Raw genomic sequence first — 17,432 nt, 5'->3', positions numbered from 1 at the left:
CTTGAATAGTAAGGTTAATTCTAACATAAGGAAGCGAGATTTCTGACTTTTTGTTTTATAGGTTTTCTTTTTGAGACAGGTTTGAATGTTGTTATACAATAAACATCTTAATCTGAAGTCTAAATATCATAGGTCATGTTAAACTGTACGCTAACATAGCATACTAAGTAGCTAGCTGAGGGTGGACGTTTAAAGGGCCGTTAGGTGAGTTTGCAGCTGTTGCTAGACACATGTAGATGAAAGTAAAATGTCTTTCGCCCGGGTTCCAATTGAGCTTTTTTATCTGAATCAAATAACGGCATGCTTCGTTATAATACTCAAAGTTCTAATTTGACATGTTCCTCCTATCTATTTAAAGCACAAGCTGAAATGTAGCATAGCTAACATAAGTCACTTAGCATGCCATACAGTGCCTGTGAGGCTTTGACTCTGAACTTTGAAGTTCCAGTACATATTTCAATTCTGTGATTTTTGGCTTAATACAAAATTGCTAAATTGTTCTCAATTTCTTCTTCTGTTGAATGTTATTTTATATGTAAGACAACTAAAAAGTCTGCATGTTTGGCTTAGACTGACACAGAAATTCATACTGTGTTTTAGCTTTTCAAAATAAGAAATGAAAAACTGTATTTGAAATCCATTGTCCAAGATGACTTGTTATTGCTTATCAAGTTGGTGGAAAATTGAGTGCTCAAAAAATCTGTATCAGTATATCAAGTTAAAATATGGCTGAAACTTTTTTTGGAAGAACCCCAGGGGGTCTAATAGTCAAGCAGTCAAATTTGCATAAGTGATGCAATGTGAAAATTCGTCTCACTTCTGAACAGAGAGAACCATTATGCATGCAGCATGTGCCTGGACTCTTTGAAATTGCCAACAATAACAAAGAACACCCAGTCAGAAATTTTGTTCATTTTCAGAGGGCAGTGCTAGTCTGCATCGTGGGCCATCAGAGAAGGGGATTCAAAAGAAGAGCAACAAAACCCAGTATCTATACCGACAGCTGTGTCACATAGACAAAGCGTTGACTCTGCTGGGACCATCTGGCTTCCCCAACCCACACAGCTACAGCCAGGCTCTGCAGCAGGTCCAGGGCATGAAGGCCTCTCTTGAAGATCAGCTCTTAGAATCCAGCTGTGTCGACCGAGATGAACCCACTCAGAAGAAGTACAAAAGTCACTCATTAAAAAGACCACACTAGTGGATTTGGATTTGCATGTGTTGGTGTTAATCTACAGACTGTGTATTTACATTTACTTTAGAGACTATGCCAGAGCCTTGAGAGTCTCTTTATAGTTTTAAAGAGAAGACATAATCCTGCTGATTACTATTCATTGTTGTTTTCATTTATGTCAGTGTTTATTTGTAGTTCTTCTTCGATCATTGTTATTTTTCACAGGAAGAAAAAGCAGTTGGTGATTACTTTGTTAAGAGTTGTTGGTAGTTCAAATAAGGACGCCTCGTCTTATAAGAAAAGAAATAAGCTGCTGATTGGCATTGAGTTTAAAAGGGTCTCTGCTCTTAACTGTTATATAAGTTGACATTAACATAACTTTGTCAGGGCTTGATAAATTGCTATCGATTTATTGCATTACACATGTCAAGTCTCTGCAAATTGGTTTTCTTTGTGATTTAAAATAAATCAAACTCAACTGCTGTTCTGGAAGTAGGTTTGGGAAATGGCTGGCTACAGTTTTAGCAGTCCAACAATTGTGAAAGAGGATTATTTAGCATCTTACAAACAATTAAAAGTTAATTACCAATCTGGTGTCTTTATGCCACATGTAAAGCTAGATTCAGGAAATGTTTAGCCAAGCTTAGCGTTTATAAAACATGCCACAGTCTCTAATTTTACTAGATGTCCCAACTTGTTTGTTCAAGCAGTACACAAAGACAATAACAGGTGCTTTTCGACAGCAGGAACTTTCCCCAGGAACTAGGAACCTTTTCAGGAACTCTGTGGGTTTCGACAGCAGGAACCAGGGTCTAAATTTAGCTCCAGGGTAGTTGACTTGCCCCCTGAAAAGTCCCTGCTCAGGGGGTAGTACTTTCCAAAGGTCCAGGAACTTTCAGGGCAGGGCCTACAGTGCTGATTGGTCAAGACTAACAGTTTTATTTCACCCACTAGGGCTGCATGATATTGGAAAAAAAAATACATAGTAGCAATATCTTCTTGTTTGTTTCGCGATATTTATTGCGATATTAGAAAATACAGGAAATTATACCAGCTTAATGCAGTGTGTTTTCATGTCCATACAAACAATTAACAATCATATTTCTTATTATTTGTGACTTTGAAGTCTATTTTCCTTTAACATAACAAATCCTCAGCCACTCATACCACTCTTGGTTCAGACACACTTGTGAAAAAGTAGGGATAGTTCAGTTGGAGCGACACGTTTCTTTATAAATACAAGTAGACCTGTGGGCTGCAAATCGTATGTTTAATCAGCGTGATCTGCACCATGACTTTAACTTTATGAAAAGAAAGCTCACGTCTCCTACTTCCTGTCGGCACAAACAACCTCACGGCATGCATGTGCTGCGGACGCAACTGTAAACACTCGCTGGCACGTCTGCTCCGTAAGCTGTTCGTTTATGTAGCCAGAGCATTAACCAGCACCGGGACGATGTGCCGCTGTTACAGGGAACATAAATAGACGGTTCACGGTGCGGTTTACCGTTAGTGGTTACACTGGCAACACACGCACGCTGTGAGGTTGTGTGTGCCAACAGGAAGTAGGAGAGGCGAGCTTTCCTGCTCGATGAATCCATTTGCAATGCAATAAAGCACGATGAAAAACAGCACACGTTAATTCTCCTCCATGCTGACAGGCTAACGGTAGTGTCGCACAAAGGATGATACCTTCTTCTTTGAGTTTTAATGGCGGTTGGCAAACCAGCTTAAAGGTGCATTACCGCCGCCTCCTGGACTGGTGGTGTAGTGCAGTTACTGTTACTGCTTCTTCATACATCGTTGGCCTGATTTGCATAATCTTCCCAGGAATTAAGGCAACTGTGGAAACGCAGACAACAATGGGCCACAGGAGACATTTAGTTCCTTGTAGAGAAGTTCCTGGAAATTTTGGTTGAAAAGCACCTAATGATGGTTTCTTGTTTTTCTTGGGGAATGTGGTGTAACTAGTTATTGACAAGGTCTCGGTGGAACGTCAGTACACCCGGCAGTTCTCCAAGAAACTGTTACATTGTCCAGTCTGCCTGCCTTTTTATATTTTGTTTTGTTACAATTAAACCAAAAACAATTTACATTGTGAAATTTAGAATAGCTAAAAGGCAGACTTTGCTACTTTTGGAAAGATCCAGGTTAGCTTTTTCCCCTTTTCTGGCATTCTTCGAGTTAAACTAACCAGCTGCAGCTTAATATTAAACATACATTATACATTCCCCTTCAGATGAGTCTGTTTTAAATAAAATATTATTTTTTCACTTCTTTCTCTTGCAGGATGAGCCCGCCCGACAGCACCGATGATGATGATAGTAAGAAAAAGAAAAGGGTGTGCTGTCATGGAGGTCTGCCCTGGTGGTTTATTTTTGTTGGCTGGCTGCTCGTGATAGCAACCAGTGTTGTAGCAGGATACTTCACTATGCTTTATGGCTTGAAATTTGGGAAGGAACGCTCTGTGAGCTGGCTGGTGTCTATGATTGTCTCCTTTTTTCAGAGTATCCTCGTCATTCAGCCATTGAAGGTGAGAAAAGATTGTGGCTCAGTATTTCCAATATCATTTAATGTGTTTAGGAAAGCTTAAGTTTTCTCAGACTTTTCAACAGAGATCATTCAAAAACACATGCTCTACATATTCATGATTTTACTTATGTTCATGTCTCTTCCCACAGGTGATATGTATTGCAGTTTTCTTTGCACTAGTAATAAAGAAAGTCGATGAAGATGATTTTCAAAATCTGGCATTTGAAGGAAATGACAAAAATCTAGGTAATTGTTAATAACTTCCAAAATACTCTCCCTTGATCTCAAATTTGGACTTAAACGTTAAGGTTTTTGAACAAACACACACATGCCTCTTCCCCCACAGGTGATTGTAAGGACCAACAAGCAGTCAGACGGGATGGCGGTCTCTATGCGCCTCCTCCCCCTGCTGACATTGAGAAGATGAAAAGGAACAAGATTATGGAACAGAAAGCCTTTGCCCTTATCAAGGAGATTTTGAGTGCGTAAAAACAGATTATATTTTACAGGAGGTACTTCAGAGAGAAAGATCATGATGTTCACCAGATCTATCACAATTGAAGGAGGGGGTCCATTGGAAAGATTCTGCTCTAGTTACCTGAACACAATGTCACATGTCCAAATTGCCAGATCTTGAGACCCCTGGTCAAAATCCTGTTTTATGCTTTACTTTTATTTTACCTGACCCAGACCTGGAGTTCTGCTGTTGCATGGTGAATATGGAGAAGTGTAATGTCCCCCTTTGTTTCAGCCTACATGGGGTTCATGTGGATGTTGCTGTTGGTGGCGTACGGTCAAAGGGATGCCAATGCCTTTTTCCTGAATCGACACATCCGGCATAGCTTCAGTAAAGGGATCTCAACCAGCATGAGTCTTGGTGAAGTCTTCGCTTGGGCCAACACATCTCTACTAAATAACCTTTTTGGAGTTTATCCAGGTAATAATATATCCCTCATGAGGAGGAAAAAGAAGTAATCAGTCAGTGTCATTGTCATTTTCCAAATGTTTTTCTGGATTCTTATTTCACACAAAACAAGTTATTTTCAAATGTCCTATATAGAACTTAATATATAGCATTGGTACAAGAATATGTCTTGTTCGTCTCTAAGATAAAACAGGGAATCATCAGCATAAACTGCTTACTAAAATACACTCTTCAACTGATGTTTTAGAGAAATGGCTAAACAAAAGCCATGCATGTGAACAACTAACAGTACATTTGTGACTGTTTTAAGGTCAAACTTTATCTAAATAAACCAACAGCAATATAGGAATACAACTAACAATGGGTCTAAACATTGGTCAACCCATTGGTTTTGGATAAAGCTAGCCAAGTATTGAGCTAGTGCTGTATTGACTTGGGATGGGTTAATTAGCTAGAGCTGGTAATATGCAAATAGGTTCAGAAGAATTGTAAGAGCGAAACAACCCTGGAAAAATCTTTGGTTCGGACTGAACTTATTTGCAAAGTTGTTTAAATGTGTGACGTACAAAGACCTCAATTCCTCAACCTCAACTTTCAGCAATGCAGGAAAAAAGACAAACCTTTAAAATGCTGTCTTCCAGGATTCATAACTGATGGAAACTCCAAACTAGTGGGCAATGCTCGTCTTCGTCAATTGAGAGTGCAGACGAACTCCTGCCAGATTGCTGACTCCATGCAACGGTTGGTATCTGACTGTCTCGCTCCATATTCGTGGGAGGTGGAGGATATGGGCTCCTATGACCCTGGCTGGAACCACTCAGCAGGGGATAATATCTCTGACAGCATCTCCAGCCCATGGAAATATCAGACGCAGGCTCAGCTTAGAGCTTATCCTTTCTGGGGGAAAATGGTGCTTTACAGGGGAGGTGGCTTTGTTGCAGAGCTCGGCCCAGATTTACAAAATGCCAGCAGGTATGTACATCAGCAAACTGGAATCAACCAAATCTATAAAAACACATTCAGATTTATTTTGTTGTCAAATAAAGCTGGTGTGAAATCCAAGTTGAAGTCACCATGGAGAAAATAGAACGGAGGCCTGTAGTAAAGACATTGTTGTGTGCTCCATCCACAGCACTCTTGAGTATCTGTTCAGAAACAAATGGCTGGACATGTTCACCCGGGTAATCTTTGTGGAGTTCACCGTCTATAATGCTAATGTGAACCTCTTCTGTATCGTCACACTCCTTTTTGAGACCACAGCTATAGGTAAGAGTGTTTCCTCTTAAAATTACTTTTATAATACAACAAGAGTTTAGCAAAACAAACGTGAATGCAGCTTTGTTTAAAGAGGATTTTCATGATGTTGTATAATGTTATCTTGACAACAAAGTGCAATACATTCTTCCTTCGTACAGTTCAGCTGAACTTTCAGTCTGTAATTTTACTCCCCTTTCCTACTTTCAGAACAATACACAGTGTGAATGACACCATGCTAGCTGGCAAGTGTTCATAAAAGTCTCCCTGTTTGGTTTCTTTATAGGAGCATTTCAGTTCTACAGTGAGCTGCAGAGTGTTCGTCTTTACCAATCCACTGGTAGTCTTCACATCTTCGTTATGGCTGCTGAGATCATATACTTGCTTTTCATCCTCTATTATATGTTCCTGCAGGTAACATGAGTAACACAGAAGGTGGTTTCAGTCTTACATGTTGCTCAGTTCTTTGTATCGCATGCAATTTGAATTTGGTTATTGAAGGAGGCTGGCAGGAGTTTATAATTACTGGGATTTTGACGATTTCAAACTGACCTCACAATATGCTCACAGGGCTTATTAGTCTGTCCAAATGAACCCTCTCACCCTAGCTTTGAAAGAGCATGGTACTTATACATGCTTTTTAGTTTCTGACTATAATTTCCAGAATGTTCTGCCTTTGTTTGCTAATGCAACCAGCAGGAATCTAGTTAAAAAGCTCCTCAAACTCATCAAAGCAAAAACAATTAAAAGCTGGTTCAGAGCACCTTATCACGCAGCGTTCATTTAGAAAGTCAAGCAAATATATGCACTGTGTTACTCTCATAACTTTGATCACAGCATCAGCTGCCTTTATGAAGCTAACACACGACCTGCAAATATTAACCCTTCATGTCAATTATTGCTTTGTCAGGTCCCTCCGCAAGGCAAGAAGCAAACAGCTTTTAAATTACTTGTTTTATCAATAGGACACGGCACGACCGAAGAAAATCTCATCTCTGATTGCCTTTCCCAGCTGTTTCACATGAATTTGTCCCTTTATGTTCAGTTGTATGTAAATACATTCCATGAAAACTTTGAGCTTTGTCTGAACTCACGGTTGGCTGGTATCAGACTAGTCTTGCTCCATGTTCATAGCAGATGGAGGTGGACTCCTATGACCCTGGCTGGAACCACTCAGCGGGGAAAATGTAAATGCGTTCACCTTTAGACTCCAGAGTTAATGTTTGCTTCAATCTTTCACCATCGTAAATTAATCAGGACATTGAATTGGATGTAATCGCTGGGATTGTTTTTATGTCATCTGTGACTTTCTTTCATGTAGCAGCTCCTAGTCAGGTTATAATCACCGCTCCTTCGTCTTTCTTCCTCACATTTTTTTGTAGCACAGCACTTAATAGTATTTTAAATGTGGTTTTTCACTTTCTTCATGGTCATTTTAGTTTATGTCCCTGTGTGTTCACCATTAACTATCATTTCTTTGACAGTAGGGTCCAATTATGTATCCTTCCCTGCAGCCCATTGAGACATAATGTGATACAAAAATAAAACTGTCCTATGTGCGTTTTGGTTTGAGTTACACATGCACTGAAATTACGTGTTTTTTACAACACATAATAAGATTGTGAGGTAATAGAGGAGTGGGTTTTTTATGCTTAATGGACTGTGCTTATATAACGCTTTTCTAGTCTTTGCGACCACTCAAAGCTGCTTTTACACTACATGTCACATTCACCCATTCACAAGCACATTCACACACTGATGGCAGAGGGTGCTACGTAAAGTGCCCAACTGTCAATCAGTTCAATCACATTCATACCTGCTGGCTATGCCACTGGGAGCAATTAGGGGTTCAGTGTCTTGCCCACTTCGACATGTAGCCTGAGGGAGCTGGGAATCGAACCTCTGACCTTCCGATTGAAAGCCGACCGACTCTACCACTGAGCCCTTATGTTTCCTCACATCTTGGAAAGTCATCTAAGGTGGCGGTTTAGCTCAGCGATTAAATCAGTGACCATAAACGGAGGCTACTACTCAATGTGGTGGCCTCTGTCTCGACTCCCACCCTGGGCCTTTTGCCGCGTGTCATCCCAACTCTCTCTTCCCCTGTTTCAGGGGAAATCACCAAAAGAAATCATCTTTAAGGAAAGTCATCTGAAAGTTTTAGATATGAAAAAGCTTTGAGATCAAAGTCTCATAAGGAGTCACTCCTTAAATGTCAACCTTCTTCAACCAACCAGTGTAAACTGACTTAAGGACTTATGAACAATGAGAATATATCTCTACATTAATGTTATTTATAATTATATATCTTTAAACTTGTCCACATAATAAGATTGAATCCTGAAACTAAATACGTTTCAATAAAAACACATACTTTAGAATACAATGCTATTGCTTATATAAAAACAGTGAGACATTATTCGGAGCTGTAAAACTTGCACTGTATCAAAATCAAATATGGACATGGCTTTTGTTTTTGCTTGTTGTGTTACGTGTATTAATGACCCTTGTTTTTTCCTGAAAGGGTAAATTAATAAAGCAGCAGAGGTGGACCTACTTCAGGAGCAAGTGGAACATTGTTGAGCTGACAATCATCTTACTCAGCTGGAGCGCCGTGGCTATTTTTATCAAGAGGACCCTGCTGGGAAACCGCGACATGACATACTACCAAAACCACAAAGACCAGTGAGAACAGCACACACAATTTATGACTTGTAGCTTGCAGGGCATGAAAAACAAAGCAAGCAAGCACCCTCACATGTTAAGAAGTTGTGTAGCAGGCTTTATGGTATTGATACCTGTCTGCTCTCTGTTGCCTTTGAGCCATGGTGGGCAGAGTATGGTTCACTTCTAGACTGAAATATCTATCAGATGAATTTCCATGGCCATGGTCCCCAGAGGATGAATTGTAATTTATACTTTGGTGATTACCACACTTTCTTTATTTTTGTTTTATACACATATTCATGTTCCTCTGAGGATGTTTGGTTGTCCCTTTAGTGAATATGTAGTGCCATCATCGGGTTTCGCCAATCAAGTTTTAAATTGTCAATCAACAAAGCTCCTTTTAATTCCAATCAGACCCAGCTGTATTTGTCCTAAGTACTAATTAGAAAATGTCTTCATGCTAACAGGCACATATAAACAACATTATTCATAAGCATGACCAGCATTAGCATGCTAATGTTTGCTTTTAGCTCAAAGCCTAGTCTTCTGCCTATTTGTTTGTTCTTAACTTGCCCTGTGTAATTTGCATTATTCCACAGTGTTCTTTGATTCATCTCTTTACACTTAATCTGCGACAGCTCACATATTTATTGTGTATCTAGATTTGCCAGTTTTTATGAGACTGCCACAGCAGACTCAGTGCTCCAGTATCTGATCGCATTCCTGGTGCTGCTCTCCACCATCAAACTGTGGCACCTGCTCAGACTGAACCCCAAGATGAACCTGATCTCTGCTACACTGGAGAGGGCTTGGGGTGATATTTTAGGTTTCCTTGTGGTCATTATGGTCATGTTCTTGGCGTATTCCATTGCAGTGAGTATCATGCCCCTTTACCAAGACTTTTGCCTTTTACCAGGTCCAGCGTCTTTCTAATTCTTATAACACAGCATAATATTAAGTCACTGCAATTTCAGTTCAGTCAGTGGGCTGCAGATGAATCGCAATTTCATCGTTGCACTATAAGCATGTGCAATAAAAACATTGCAAAGACTGCATTTAAGGCAATAAATAAGAAAAACGATTTAATGTTCAGGCACTGTGCATTTACACCCACATGCTAACATTTGATCTATCAGAGGGAGGCCTTGATCCATAGACCATGCATTCACACGATTGTAGCATCAGCTAGCACTGGCACTGTGTTACAACATGCTAAAAGCAGGGCTGGATTGTCACATATACACTGCTCAATAAGAAGACTTTAAATATTAAATTAAGTTTGCATTGAAATGATAATGAAATTATTAATGTATAACACAAAAAGTAGAGTTGCAGAATTTCAAAACACAATTTAAGATTGTAATTTAAAAAAGTGATAAAAAACATAATGAAGGTAAATCCAAGAATCAAAACTGTTCCAGCTGTCAGTGCAGAACGTCACATGGCTACAGAATAAATCAGTCCCATGTTTGTGTGTTCGGGTCATCATGAAATGATGTTGCTGGCACTTTGGGAGGTTATGTTTCATATATTCTGTATATATGCTGTACTTATTCCACATGGTTGAAATTGAAAAATGAATGAAGTGTAGCATGCATAATGACCAAACCTCAGTCAATTATCTGCTAAATTAACTGTTTAATCCACTCTTTGTAGAGCAATGTGATTTATGGCTGGAAGCTGTCACATTACAGAACTCTGATGGATGCTCTCATAAGAATCATCAGTTTACAGATAGGTATCTTCAACTACAAGGAGGTATGTGAGACTTTCCCCTACTTACAGATTTACTATGTAAAATGCTTCAAAATGAGGTTTTCTTGAGTAGTAAAAAGGGCAGAATTTCTAAACAGTATCCTTTGCACATGTTCAGTGTCAGCTCAAACTGATGTGGATGTCTCACTGATGCACTTTCCCAGGTCTTGAACAGCAGCCCCTGGCTTGGTGGGTTACTCTTTGGCTCCTGTACTGTGTTGCTGTCCTATATGGTGCTGAATCTGCTGGTCTCAGTCATCCTTGTGGCATTCCATCAGGAGCAAATATATCACAAGGTAATCTCATGTCACTATTCTTAGCAACTACCCAATGTTTATATTCAGTAAATAAAACTCTTTATACTATATTTCTCTGATTTTTTGACAAAATGCCACAAGAAGCCTACTGTATATCTGCCATCATTTCAGTGTTGATCTAATCATTTGAATTTTAGTTACACTTCATTTATATTCTATAAAGCCATAGCTCTTAGTTTTCTTTGTTTCTTGATGTTTTTGTTGTTGTTGTTGTTTTGAACCATACTTGTACAGAGAATAATGACACTTGTGTTCTGAAAAAAAAAAAACATAATAAAAAAAGAGAAAAAGAAACAGCTTATAATAATATATAATAAATCATAAAATTGCTAAATAGTCAGAATCACAGTTGCTGAAGCGGACCGTATTTGTAGGACAAGCATTGCAATGATGAAAGCCTACTGTATGCTGAGAAAAGAAAAAGTGTGCAAACCATGCTGTGAAACCTGGCAACTTGGACCTGCTGCTGATATCACTCTGGAACAGAACTTTGACTCTGTCTTTCTTCCCACTGTGAAAACAATAACATTTTTAGAAAAAGCCATGGTACACTTACAAAATGTCAGAACTGCAGAAACACATTTGTGTCATTGTTCGTCTCTGTGGGATTGTTGTTTCCCCCTGTCAATATGCAGAAACTGAATAGTGCTCCTGCTTTGAGATGACTTTATTTCACACTGCCTCAAAGACAACAAATTGATACAAATTATGATGATGGCTCAAAAAGCTCCTGTGGATACTTCCACAGCTATTTGTAGCAGCTCTTGTCGCTCTTATAATGATTTTGTCATCTCTCCTTTGTTACCCAGCCTTCAGACGAGGAGGAGATTGTCGACCTGATGCTGAAGAAAATCTGCAGTCTTTTTGGGATCAAATTGAAAAATACAAACAACACCACAGGCCCCGGTGTGAATGGAGACATGGACTTGACTCTTAATAACAGCAGAAATATCCTTAACAACTCTGCAACTGATGTAAACATTTTTCAGACACCTGACCAATCAGTAACCCCCCGAGATACATAGCTTAATTACATTTTGTGTGAAGGGAAGTTTTGCTATTAATGCACCAATATTTACATGCTGATGCATTCATGCCTGTTGTTCTTTGCTCATTACGTTCTGGGAGTTCAGAGCATGCTGTGCAGCTTTGCGAGTATGCTGTGATGTATAATTAACACACACTGCTTATTGTTTGTTTGGATGATGGAGGGAATACTCAAGATGCAAACAGAGAAAGTTGCATGCTTTTACATCTAATTAATGCCATTGTGGATTCTTTTTCATTTCATTTCACTTAACATCAACTTATATATTTATTGCATGTCCAAGAGTAGAAGAAATTAAGCCCTGAAAGGTAATTGTTCAAATACAATTTTTAAATCAAACACAAAAATAATAATAACCAGATGTGGCAAATTGTAAAATGTAAAAAATGATTATTTTAATAATTCAAACTTGAAACCTTTTAAAACAAACACACATTTTATCACATCATCCTGAATGACACTTTAGAGTTATATGATAAATTATTATTCATGTTTATTTTGTTGTATAATGTGAAAAATGTTTTAGCCTTGCTAAATTAAATGGGTAAGGTAAATTAAAGAGCACCACAGCAATGTGGCTCATGCTGTATTTGTATTTCTGTTAGTTGCCTGTACAGTGAGGAGGGGGATTGTTTATTTAAGATTTTTTGTAATCCTTTATAATCCAGTGATAATCAGTGACAGCAACTGCAGTACAGTTAATACTCTGAGATGGTATTTTTTAATACGACGGAGGAGCAACTGATGTTCACAGTGCTCAATGTGAATACATTAAATGACTGTGGCAAAAAAGGGTTTGACTTCAGAATCAGAATCAGAAATACTTTAGTAATCCACATGGGGAAATTTGGGCATTACAGTTGCTCTGACACAGTGAGAGCATAGAGAAATAAATGGCATCAAATAGAAGTAAGAAAAAAATTCAAATATGTGCAATATATAAATATATACAATAAAATAAGTGATAAAGATAGTCTGGATCCATCTGGATGGAAGATGATTTAAATATGAATGCAAGAATTAAATATAATTAAATATAATTGAGAGGTGGATCTTTGGTGATTTAAATATAAATGCCAGAATTAAACATAATATCCAGAATAAAGTTAAATGCAAAAATAAAGTTAAATGCAAAATAAGAGTGACGATGCAAAAAAGTTCTATACAAAAGAGTTATTTACAAATGAACAGTATAAGAAGTATTTATGTTGCACAGTATAATTATTGCACAATTATCCAGCTTATGTACATTAAGAGTTCAGTTCAGTGCACAGTTTAAAATGGGTGTCTGTGTGTCAGACACTCAGAGGGCGGAGTTGTAGAGTGTGATGGCCACAGGCAGGAATGACTTCCTGTGGCGTTCTGTTCTGCATCTCAGGGGAATGAGTCTTTGACTGAACGTGCTCCTGTGCTGAACCAGCACATCATGAAGTGGTTGGGAGACGTTGTCCAAGATGACACCTAACTTAGACAGCATCCTCGTCTCTGACACGGCTGTCAGAGATTCCAGCTCCACCCCCACAACGTCGCTGGCCTTGCGAATCATTTTGTTCAGTCTGTTGGCGTCAGCTACCCTCAGCCTGTTAGCTTCAGCCTGACTTCAGTTATGTTAATATCAAAGCTTATTTTATTTTTTAAAAAGTTCTTGCAAGACTGTTGGATATGTATAAAAAATATAGGTATAAATGATTGATGCCAGTATTGATCAGATACCATTCCATTTTTCATGTAGCCATAAAGCCAACTTGTCTTTATTTTTATAACCACTGATCTGGTCAGGAAATATCCTTCAAGCACAGATGGGGTTGATATGTTTCAAGCAAATAATGGTCATGAAGGCGAAATACTGTTTTACAAAACATTTATTTATACAGACAGTGTGTTGAAAGTATGTGACCACTGTAAGTTTATACTCCCACATAATACTCTCTCATACATTGTGATTCCTTTAGCAGCCACCTCTCTTACAGCAGGTGACAGACCTTGAAAGTTTAGCAATACCTCGTTGAGCTTTTTCTTCAGGACATCTTATCAAAGCATGTTGGAGTGGGGATGAGTTTTTGAGTGACACCTCCCCAGTGTGTCTGCACCGGGGAAAAGTAAACAGTGTTCACTGGAAACTTCTTAAGCCAACAGGGACTACTAATGAGTACTATATTATCCAGCGCATACAAATTTGCTTCTTAATGTGGCATACGGACCTGAGCAGTGTACTGAGAAAAACGAGGGGTAAAAGAGAGAAAAATAGGACAGAAGAGGACACAAAATTACCCACATAATTGAAACAGAGCATCTTCACGCTCTTCTCTCTCTAATGACAGTATCAGTAACATCAGCCTGAGGGAGAAGTGTGAGTGTGTCTGCATTGGGTAGCTGCACGGTGGTGCAGTGGTCAGGGTTGTCGCCTCACAGCTAGAAGTTTCCTGGTTGTAATCCTGGTGTGCATGTAGTGGACCTGTGTGTGTGGATCTCTAAGCTTCCTCCCACTGTCCAAAGACATGTTCGTTGTGTTAAGTGATGAATCTAAAATTGCCCGTAGGTGTGAATGTCAGGGGTTAAAAAGTTTCTCTGCGTCAGCCCTGTGATAGACAGGGTTCACCTGCCTCTCGCCCAATGACAGCTGGTTTAGGCTCCAGTAGGGTTGCCACCAGTCCCTTAAAAAAGAGAATTGTCCCATATTTGACAATTAAATGGTCCGTCCCGTTTTGAATCAATGCGGGACGGGGTTCGTCCCGTATTTCCGAGTTTTAAATGCAGCATCATCCAAGATGCATTCTGTGAAGACCCGTCCTGATCTGCCCCTGACTGGGTAATACTCGTGCCATCATTGGTTTGGTTGGTTAGCTTTTGGCATAAGGAGTGCGGGGGTCTATGGCGCTGGGGATAGGGTAAAACTGTAAGGGTCAGAGTCAATCAGAGGCAGAGGAGGGCAGGTCTCTTAGCAGAGAGCCAGCGGGAAACAATGGCTGCCCCGCGAACTGAAACGAGAGCGGATGCAGAAATACAGACGGGAGAGGGAAGATTTAAATACATGAATAAAAAATATCGTGTCCGTGTGAAGAGAATAAACAACTATGATGTGTTATCAGGATTAACCAATCTGGAAAATTGTATCCTTTAATACTATAGGATTACCCGTAGGCTATATAAAAAAACTGAATACATAAATAAATAAATGGTGGGGGTCGAGGCCTTGGGGAGCGGGGCCCCTGCTGCCACAGGCGTCCTTTATTTTTATGCATGGAAGGTGGTAACCCTATAGGCTCCAGCCCCACGCAACCCTGAATGGTACAAGTGGTATAATGGATTGCAAGACTTCTTTTGAACGGCGATGTTCAAACCATAGAGAACAAGCACCAGACCTTAACTCTTTCTCTACAAAACATTACTTTTAACCTAGATTTTAACATCAGACTGCCAGAAAATAAAACGACTAATCACTGCAGAAATGTTCCACTCCACAAGCTTTCCAAGGCACCAGGAACAAAACGCAGTACTTTGTTCTTTTTTGTAAAGAGTCCTTTTGGTGCATTTTGTCCTTATTTTATAATGAAAGAGAGACGGGTAAGGAGGGAGAGAGAGAAGAGTTGAGCAGCTGAAAAGGTTCTGGAGGTTGGATTAAAACCAAGGCTGCTGAAATAATAATAATAAGAACTCTGCCAGGTGAGCTAACAAGATGCCCCTTCAGCCTTTTTCTGTGTGCCTGTGCGGCCTTCCACTCTCATGCTAAGGTATTATTGCTCCTAGACGTTTCCACTTCACCGTTAACAGCACTTGACCGGGGCAAATCCAGCGGGGCAGAAGTCAACCAATCACCGCGTTGGTATCCCAGTGAGAGTGCCACATTAAAAGTCTGAGATCTTAATTTACTCCACTCCAGTCAGTCTTGATTTTACACAGTTGTTAGCGGTGAGCATGGCTGACACTGAAGAGCTGGCTAATTAAAAAAGGTATCTGCATATTTTAGGAGATATAGTTAAGCACATTCTCATATATATGCTCTGTGCGAAGAAGAGCTGAGGCTGTCAGAGGAACTTGGGAGTTAATTGAGTCTGCAGTTTCAGTAATTAAAAATGTTTTCCTCTTGTGATCAGTGAGCATATGAATGAACAGAAATAAAATGTCACATTTGTCACTCATCAGGAGTGGAGGTAGCTTTGTGGCTCTTTCATATTTGTTGCTGTGGCACAGCAGACACAACAGGAACAAAAAGAACTGATAGCAGGGAAGCTACAGAAATTACACAGGCTGCAATCATCAATGGAACATTCCTATTCAACAACCTCTGAGGAGAGACAGGCACTGTTCCAGTTCTAATGGTCAAAATCTGTTTCTGCAATGCACATGTTATTGCTGCCCAGAGTCTACTCACTGGGAACATTTTCCTTTTAATTTAAGAGTTTGGGTTTTTTCTGTTGCACAGAAGGAGGATGACTCAGATGACAAAATCACAGGACTGAGACACCAGGGTCTGAAATCATGTTCTGCATCCTAGATTTAAGAGCTTTGATTAGAGTAATATTGGGTAATATTTATTTTTTTGCTATTTATTAGCATTTTCATAATTAACCCACACAGAAAGAGGCTGTTTTGGGATCGTCCCTAAAACATATGTTCTCTAAATGATCTCTTATTTTGTAATCCCAAACCTTTACAGTACATTAGGGATTTATTAAAACATACTCCTCTTGGTTACAATAATGATGCAGTTCAAGTTTTACAACACAACTTCTCTGGTTCTCTGTTGGTCTAAAAAAAAGTTTTGTTGAGGACTACCTGCCTAACAATTGTCTCATAACCTAATGGGGACGTTCCATTACAGCTCATTTATGGTCACAATTCAACATTACATAGAGGGTATTTTGGACCGTAATAGACTGCTCCCATGTGGCGCCCTGTCAGTCACATGTCTCTTTATCAATCTGTTGAGGTAAAACAGCATCGCAAAGACTGTTGGGACACTTTTGGGAAAAAAAGACTATGATTGAAAATGAATCTTCCTGCAGCTCCAAAAGCTATCCCTATTTGGTTCCCAGCTGGTAAGTAAGTAAGTAAGTTAATGCTTTATTTATAGAGCACCAGGTTACAAAGTGCTACACAAACATAGGAATAAAAACATATAAAATCACAAAATCAAGCAAGGCAAAAAACACATAAGCAAAAGGAGAACAAACTTCAACACAAGAAAGGGATGGAGAAGAGGGCTTGTCTAAACAAATGAGTTTGTAGCAGCTTCTTGGAACTGTCCAAAGAGTCAGCAGATAAGATGGTTCCAGAAAGTCGGGGCTAAAACAGCAAATGCATGGTCACCTCTTGTTCTGGTATTAGAACTTGGGATTGATAGCAGGTCAAGAGTAGAGGAGCGGAGAGGACGAGAAGTAGAATATGGGACGAGAAGGTCTGAAATGTAACTGGGGGCGAGGTCATGCAGTGCTTTATATGTCATTAACAGCATCTTGAAGTTTATTCTGAATTTTACAGGAAGCCAGTGGAAGGATGCAAGAACTGGGAATATATGGGACCGACGACTGGTTCTAGTTAATAATCTGGCTGCTGCATTTTGAACTAACTGTAAATGATTGAGAGATGATTGGCTGAGGCATGTGTAAAAGGAATGACAATAATCCAGGTGGGAGGAAATAAAGGTGTGCATTAAGAGCTCGAGATCAGAAGAGGAGAGTATTGATCTGATTTTTGCAATATTTCTTGGCTGCAGGAAACAGGACTGGACGAGCTTAGTGATGTGATGGACAAAAGACA

The 17,432-nt window shown here is 39.4% G+C and overlaps 1 protein-coding gene across 1 annotated transcript in view; it reads left to right on the top strand.

Moving 5' to 3' along the window:
• The window catches only part of LOC138592660 (polycystin-1-like protein 2), a 39,333-nt gene extending 27,684 nt beyond the window's left edge, over positions 1-11,649 (top strand). The window contains exons 28-41 of the mRNA XM_069663502.1: positions 921-1,138; positions 3,175-3,185; positions 3,464-3,707; positions 3,856-3,952; positions 4,053-4,187; positions 4,458-4,643; positions 5,273-5,603; positions 5,764-5,897; positions 6,172-6,299; positions 8,410-8,570; positions 9,215-9,425; positions 10,209-10,310; positions 10,472-10,603; positions 11,434-11,649. Of these exons, the coding sequence (XP_069519603.1) occupies positions 921-1,138; positions 3,175-3,185; positions 3,464-3,707; positions 3,856-3,952; positions 4,053-4,187; positions 4,458-4,643; positions 5,273-5,603; positions 5,764-5,897; positions 6,172-6,299; positions 8,410-8,570; positions 9,215-9,425; positions 10,209-10,310; positions 10,472-10,603; positions 11,434-11,649 (2,306 nt within the window). The remainder of the gene's footprint in view (positions 1-920; positions 1,139-3,174; positions 3,186-3,463; positions 3,708-3,855; positions 3,953-4,052; positions 4,188-4,457; positions 4,644-5,272; positions 5,604-5,763; positions 5,898-6,171; positions 6,300-8,409; positions 8,571-9,214; positions 9,426-10,208; positions 10,311-10,471; positions 10,604-11,433) is intronic.
• Positions 11,650-17,432: the final 5,783 nt, after the last annotated feature.

The sequence above is a fragment of the Semicossyphus pulcher genome, unplaced genomic scaffold (genome assembly GCF_022749685.1).
Source record: "Semicossyphus pulcher isolate SPU_LCO1_2020_fin unplaced genomic scaffold, fSemPul1.0.p SCAF_15, whole genome shotgun sequence".
Lineage (NCBI taxonomy): Eukaryota > Metazoa > Chordata > Actinopteri > Labriformes > Labridae > Semicossyphus > Semicossyphus pulcher.
Note: the sequence above shows the minus strand (reverse complement) of the source record. Positions and strands in the feature narration are given on the sequence as shown.